This window comes from Akebia trifoliata, chromosome 11 (assembly GCF_017979445.1).
Source record: "Akebia trifoliata isolate Shusen 1 chromosome 11, ASM1797944v1, whole genome shotgun sequence".
NCBI classification, from domain to species: domain Eukaryota; kingdom Viridiplantae; phylum Streptophyta; class Magnoliopsida; order Ranunculales; family Lardizabalaceae; genus Akebia; species Akebia trifoliata.
Window position 1 is genome coordinate 30596618 of NC_141385.1, and position 7814 is coordinate 30604431.

Here is a 7814-nt window from a genome sequence, read left to right on the forward strand (position 1 = left end):
GGATCCACTCCCACTATTGGGGGGGGGGGGGGGAGGAGAAACACTACCTCAAAAAAGTTAAAATTCGCTACTAAAAAAATGTTAAACTCGACGGCCCAAGGCCAACGTTTATTTCTGCCGGCCCAAGACCCACATTTAAGCCCAACAAAAAATTTCGACAGCCTCAGCCCAACGAACCACCCAAAATTTTTTTAACAACAAAAAACCTTAACGTCTTAACAGACTTTCCTTCTCAGCTGTTTGCCTATTTTAGAGGAAAACCAGACATTCGGTACATTCGAAAAAAGTTGCAAAGAAGATCACTTTCACTCACAGACTTTCCCTCTTGATTTGGTTCGATCAAACCAAAACGTCTTACAGATTTTTTCCTTTTGATTTGGTTTGATCAAACAAACATTCATGAACGCCAAGCAATCCAGAGCACCAAATGATCTCTCACTCTCAATCACGGCCCTCAATCTCCTATTTCGGATCGATCGAGAGCACCGAACGAGCTCTTGTCACTTCATCGATGGATTCTTAATATCTCAGAGCTCAAATCGAAGAAGAAATTAGAGCTCAAGTCAAAAACCCACAGAATTGAAGCTCATTCATCGGTGCCACTGATCAAACCACTCTAGATCTCATTTGTAAGTCCATCTCTCTCAAAAACCCAAAAAAAGTCCTAAAAACCACTCTACATCTCTTTGAAATTATTTATTTAGAAAATTTTAGAAGAAAATGGGATTAGTTTCTCATCCATTTACCAATTCTTTAGTTCAAAATTTCTATTCAATTCAAGCTTAAGCTCTCTGCAACTCAAGGTTTTAGTTCAAGATTTGCTTTGAAATCTTATTTTCTGATTTGTTCATTATATGTTCTAGGTTTGTTAGACTCTAATTTCGTCTTTCTTTCTCTGTAGCATTATATGATTCTTATTTGGATTAATGTTTTGTACCTTTTCAGATGTTCTGAATACAAAACTTATTTTTTATTTTTATCCTTTTTGTGTGTATTTTGGAATGATTCTTCCCTTCTTTTGTTTTTGGGTTCATTTTGCATTGTTATATGTTATAATGTTGTTCTTTGGCCTTTCAATTTTATGACTTTAGATTGAAAAAAAAAAAAACAAAAACAAAACAAAAAAAAAACAGAGGAGAATGTGTAATATAAAAAAAAACAGCATATACAACACTCTCAAGAAGAGCTTCTCATACATATAGCTCTGTTGAAAATTTGGCCAATACCTTAAATAATTTAAGAAATTTGGGTGTAATAAGCAAAAGTTGGGGTGCCAATAACATCTTTCTTTCCCATTTGGTGGTCATTGAGATTTTTTTGGTGTGTATCCTTAGGATCTTTAGCGATCTAATCTTTTATGAATGCTGCTGCCACAGAATTTGGCATGGGTGACATTCCTCTTTTGAGTGTATGCCAAGTTCCAACCATGGCAATTAAAAGTCATTGTGAGATTAGTTTGGGTACGATATGAGCAGACATTGGATGATTCATACATTTTTCTGAAATAGTTTGCATTTGTATAGAAAAGAGTCATCTGCCATTGGAAATTATTGCATATACAACTTCTAGAAGCTCATTGCATTACAGAAGGGATACTAGATTATGTTGGTTATGTATATATTTTGAGATGTAAATACTATCTATCTTTGTTGTTTTGGATGTCTATAAGTTTGGTTGAAATATTGCAATGCAAGGTGGTGGGTTCAAGTCATGGTTACCCAAAAAAGAAAAAAAAAGGTTTGGGACAATGAAAATCCACGAAAATAAAACCAAAATTACCAACAACATCATTTTTTACTAAAATTACCACTCTTAAACAGAAACAAACTCACCTTGAAATAGTTACCGATGGGCGAAGCATATATGAGGAATGTGTACTTTGGGGCTTTGCTTTGATTTGTTATTATTTCTCATCTTATTCACATAGGATTTACCAAGTAAGTAGATCCAAAGAGCTGCCAAAGTGGTGCACGTTGAGATTCTTTAAGGTGGTATGTGATTTTCAATTTTTCGCGATTCTTGAAATATAATATTTTCTGAATCATACCTATTAACATTGGTCACATATATCTACCTGTCTTGTATGATTCATGGAAGCATGATAGTTTCTATATTAATATTTTTTGGATAGTGTGCATTAAAGTTTCATTTTTTTTCATCATGTATTCATGCATCAATTTATCTATCATATTTGCTCTCCACATTAAATGCATTAGTGGTGTGTGGGGAGAAATTGGAACTTTCAGGTCTTCAAGATCTAAAGGATGTGATTTCCATATAATAATGAATATTGGTTGCATATATCTACTTATTTGTATCATACATTTATTGAACTATGAAAAACTAGTCCAAACTATGTTTCATATATCATACATGTGAACATTCGAGAGAGTAAAATTTGGGTGAGTGAAACCAAATTGATTTGAATTCTAAGCAGACATAGAGGAAGAGATTGGAAAACTCCATTTTTGTATCAAAAAAAGGAGATGTAATAGGAGGTGGGACGGATATTGTGTTGAATGCATTGGTTGCTTATTTGAGATATTTGGAGGGGACATCTAAAGACATGGATCCATGTGTCCATGTGTCGGTTATGTGAAATTGATATTGACATGAAGTGTCAGACACATGGGCAACCACAAAACTGATAAGCCAACATCTCTATACAGTCTTCCTTATGTTTGAGAGATACTCTTTAGAATAGTTTAGCTCAATTTAATTAGAAAATAAAGGAAATATAATCCCTCTATACTAGATATCTAGAAATAATTGCTTAAATCCTAGAATTACGTGCCACTTATGAACAAATGAGGAGATGAACTCGTGTTATTAATAGTGCTTATGATGATGATACAATTTTCTAACTGTCAATAGAGACCCTATTTTGATTATGAAATCTGTTTAAATGTTGTTTTCAAACTCTCAACAGAGACCCTATTTTGACTATAAACTTGTGTTATGGCTTTGATGATGATGAATAAACTAATTCATTTGATGACTAATAATCTCTCTCTAATAAATGGTAACTTTACATGTCATCTAAGAATTTATTAGCACTCATAATTTTATTTTTTGTATAACCTACATATATTTGTGTGGTGTTAGAGAAAAAGGGATTGAGTTGGGTGTGTTTATTTTTTATTGGGTCCATTTGTTATATAGTAAAGATTGCTCAGGTGGGTCCATGTGTCCCATTAAATTTGGACTATTCGATCTTACCAAGCGTCATAACTTGCAACTCATGGATAAATATTCTCATAAATACACACTTCTGTAAGTAGAATGTATATAGTGTTGATCATAGGCATGTGCACACAAAATGTTCACTCTATGTCATGTTTTGTAATGGATCTAATCTTTATAATGGTTTATTGATCTTTGTAGATCCTTATTTGGTTAGAAATAATTGAACTGAATTTGGTATTTTGTTTTGTAGAATCCTTGTAAAGGTCACCTTGGTTAATCTAACAGACTGATTGAAAATTGCAATAGTAAATATCAATGAAGAAGGAGAGACTATCTATCCACCTTACGCCTTGAAAACTTTCTGGAGTTTCTCTGCTTTCCAAAATCCAAGTAAGGGTGCTGAAGGATCATGGTAGCCAGCTTGATAGGTCCTTGACATTCTCAATTCCCATATATAAGTAGTAAATGTGAAAGAATTATTTACTTGAAACTTATCCGGCGTCTTGATGTCTTCTTGATGCTGAGGTTTTATAAGTAGTAAATGGGCAAATGAAGTTGTTGTGGGCATGTAATGGCATAATGAATGGGAAATAAATGGGATAGTGACGTGGCAAGTGGCAAGTGGCAAAGAAGAATTAACAGTATAGTTAGAAGTAGCAATGGAATGGGATTAGCAACTACTATTTCTTTGGCTTAATGCATTGATGGCAGGTTGATGGTTGCAAGGTGGCAAGCAAAATGGCAATAGAAGTGGGGACAATAGTTGTGTATGTAGGGCAGCAGCTGTGTGCTTTCTAGTATAGCTCACAATCGATGTTACTGTGAGCAGCCATGTAAAAAAAATGAGGAGGGAAATGGTAGCTGCTGCTATTTGTGAGAAAGAGGTGGCATTATGAGGAATAACAGAGTTGTTGCTGTTGTGGTGTAAGTAAGAGATGGCATTATGAAAGTGAAGCAATTGTTGGCTCATGGAGTTTCCAACCACAGATTCGGACGTTCATCCGACTTATACACAGAATTTACTTTCATTGTAACCAACTGGGTTGCTGAAATTCTTGTAGATCCATTGGCTAGTTTCCATGAAAAAGGTTATGTTGGCTTTAATTCTGAAAACTTCACCCTACATGATACACCGAGTACATGGAAAGCAATGGAGGAACTGTATGATTCTGGCAAGGTTCGTGCTATTGGTGTGAGCAATTTTTCATCATAGAAGTTGGGGGATTTGTTAGAAGTAGCACGCGTGCCTCTTACCGTCAATCAGGTTGAATGCCACCCTGCATGGCACCAGACACAGATATGTGCATTCTGTAAATCGAAGGGAGTGCACCTATCTATGTGTATACAAGCTTTAACAAGACTTTTGAGTTCTTAAGTTTGTTTGTTATTTTATCCTTAATTGTGAAATTTTCTTTCAATGGTCTTTCATAGGGGTATTCACCGTTGGGTTCCCCAGGAACAACATGGCTCAAGAGAGATGTCCTTAAACATCCAGTTCTTAATATGGTTGCAGGGAAATTGGGCAAGTCAACTGTATAGGTTGCTCTCCGATGGGGAATCCAAATGTGTCACAGTGTACTGCCCAAGGGCACGAATGAGGTGAGAATCAAGGAAAATTTTGATGTTTTTAGCTGGTCCATTCCCGATGAGTTGTTATTGAAGTTCTTTGAAATCGAACAGGCAAGTACTTTCTGCTATTTTCCTTCCTTGCTAGAAATGCATATAAATTATCTTCATTGAACATACTTGTTTAACTATAAAAAGGCATATTCACATTTTAAATATGGAATCAGATTTGTTAGTGCATCATCATGCATGGAGTCTAAACAATGATGTCATTCAAGATAATATGGTTGCATCATCATGTTTGTTTTGATAGGGAAGCTAGACTTAATGAAATCTTATCAGGGATATACTGAAGTTATGGTTGTTAATCATGTAGGCAAGGCTACTTAGGGGCACTTTATTTACCCATGAAATTAGCGGCGCTTATAGAACCCTTGAAGGACTTTGGGATGGTGAAATCTGAACAAGCATGTAATTTGTTTTTTTCCTTGCTATTAGAACTATCAGTGGTTTAGCTTGCTCAAGCACAATGTACTTGATTGAAAAGTGTTTCACCTAGTAACAATTCCTTTGTTAGGCAAATAGATATTTATGAGGTTTCTATTTGAAAATAAGATGATTTGATGAATTAGTGTTGAATTTTCACATTTACCTTCATTTTAAGGGTTGCCTGCAACACTGCATTGACGTGTGATGCTCTTCTCCATTTATTGGGTCAGTTTGTTAGATTGGTGTGTGGCTGGTTGGTTTACCAAGTTAGCCTGGTTACAATAATTTTTATTATTAGGCTTTACAGTAATTCGACGGCTTTGGGCCGTCTAATTTGTAAAATTCGACGGTTTTGGGCCGTCGAATTTTATAAAAATTCATTGGTTCTCAACCGTCGAATTTTTTTTCGACAAGGCCAAATTCGACGGTCGAGGCTGACGAATAAGTTACATAATTCGACAGTTTTGGGCCGTCAAATTTTGTGTATTTTCACGTAGTGAAAAGTGCCACATGGTATTTTCAAGTTTTTTGTGCAATCATATTTCTATTTGTATTATTTTGTTTTTCTTTCTTTTATCAAGTGGGAAGGCATCGCATAAAACTTGAAGTGCCCAATACTGCACCCCATTCTAAACTTTAATAAAGAAAGATAAAACCAAGTACTATTCGATTTCTTTATAGAAAAAAGAAAGACAAATGCTTGAGTAGGCATCCAATCGTGTGGCATCAAACTTTAATAAAGGAAAATGTTGATACGTGATCCTTGATTACGAGTACCACATCTACTAATGATTGGAGTCGTCACTATTCATATTGTAAAAAGGTGTGAATAGTCACCCGATGTATATTTTTTGGTAAAGTAACATTTTGGCATTTAGTGACTAACGATGGATAAGGTACTAACCAAACCTTGAGATCGAGGTAAGCGACTCGTTTGGAGAAAAGGGACGGTGTTAGGCACCTTTTTCTCTCCATCAAGTGGCGGTAACCTCAAAAAACTCAGTCATTTTTGAATAAAATTACAAATAAAATAAAGTGCCACATGTCGATGATTTATACCTTAAGTAGGGACTTGCTTTTGGCTTTAGCTTGTAAGTCATCTCATCGAGATGACCTAAAGGGCATTAGCCTTAGACATAATCAATATTTGAAAAGTGTTGGCCATGGCTATGGATCCGTTCTCATAAGTTGAGAAGGATTCAAACATCGTTACCTCAAAATAGTTTAAAGGGTCTAAAACTGGTTTTGTTTGGAAAGTAATTACAACTCTTATACTTTCAATCGAACCGAAGTCCGATCTACCGGAGATAGGAGAAGGGAAGCATTTATCCTAAGTCCATCTAAAAATAAAATAAAGAGATGAGGGGATAATAGAAGAGGGATGAGGAGAAGGTAGAGAAAGTGGGAGGATTCTTTAAACCCACCTTGAAGCTTCAATCTTCTTTCCTTCTTCTTATTCTTCTTAAATTCTTCTTGAGTCCTTAATGATTTATGAGAATGAAATTTTTTTTTAGAAGATAATGTGAGAGAATAGTGAAGAGAAGAGTAGAGTTGAATTGGTTTCCTTTTTTTTTAGTGTGAGACTTGGGGTAAGACTTGGTAGGGGAGAATGTTGATGTTGGTAGTGATTTGTGGATTAGGGTAAATGGGTTGGATATGAAGTGGATATGGATAAGGGCTTAGGGGTATTGGGCTTAGGTTTTAGGGATGGTTTTGGATTTTAGGAATTGGTTGGGGTCATTTTTGATTGGATTTTGGGGGGTGGGTATGTTTTTTGATTTTAGGTGATGTGGGATTGGATTTAGGTTAGGGGGTAAGATGAGAGACATATTTTTAGTGAATTGAGGGTTCGTGGGATTTCAACGAGCTTAAGGTTTTTTCGGATTTGGAGGTGAAGTGGTGGAGGGTAGTGGGTATCCCAAGTCTCGTTTTATATATATTTTTTTTATTTTTTTAGGGATTTTTTGAATTATTGGATTGATCAAAATGCCACGTGTTGGCAAATTGGGCTTCTTAGGCCTGTTGGTGATTTTTATTGAAAATCGGGTATTCTTAGTTTAGGGAGCGGAGCGGTGAAGGTGTGGGTACACCAAATCTTCTTAGGTGGGCCCACTAGACCCCTCAAAGGGTCTTAGGAACCTCGGTTCGATCAAAATATCGCTTTTTTAATAATTTGGGCCTTTGAGGCCCGTTGGCAACCTTTATTGAAAAATTAGTATTTTTGGGCCCTTTCGAGTAGTGGCCTGTTCAAATTGGGGTGTCTACAAAAAGAATTAAATTTTTTTTTCAAGATCAGGTTTACCCTTGAACTGATGTCATTCATGAATTACTCTTGACATCCTGACTTTATATTTTTTATTTTAAAATATCCTTCAAATTTTAGTCTTTAATTTATCAAAGAATGAAAAAAGGGTGTAGACTTTTGATCAAGGGGAAAACCTAATCTTGCATTTCGCAAGAGTAAACCTAATATCACCAACTTTCAAAGGAAATTTACCCAAAATACTATTGTCAAACAAGCTAATAGTAACGTGTGGAACTTGGTTTCTCTTCATACGTGTCATTATCTCATT

At 35.5% G+C, this 7814-nt stretch overlaps 1 protein-coding gene across 7 annotated transcripts; it reads left to right on the plus strand.

Moving 5' to 3' along the window:
* Positions 1-206: 206 nt before the first annotated feature.
* On the plus strand, positions 207-5380 carry LOC147391252 (uncharacterized). 7 transcript variants are annotated; one of them, XM_086417157.1, is made up of 5 exons: positions 214-629; positions 1928-1991; positions 3437-4363; positions 4618-4785; positions 5129-5380. In XM_086417157.1, exons 3-5 carry the CDS (start codon positions 4266-4268, stop codon positions 5265-5267), a joined length of 405 nt encoding a protein of 134 aa, XP_086273283.1. In that variant the 5' UTR covers positions 214-629; positions 1928-1991; positions 3437-4265; the 3' UTR covers positions 5268-5380. The 7 variants fall into 7 exon arrangements, 3 of the variants coding, with proteins under 3 accessions (XP_086273283.1, XP_086273281.1, XP_086273282.1); XM_086417155.1 differs by having other exon boundaries at positions 4700-4785; XR_015170234.1 differs by having other exon boundaries at positions 215-629; positions 4700-4866.
* The last annotated feature ends 2434 nt before the right edge of the window (positions 5381-7814 follow it).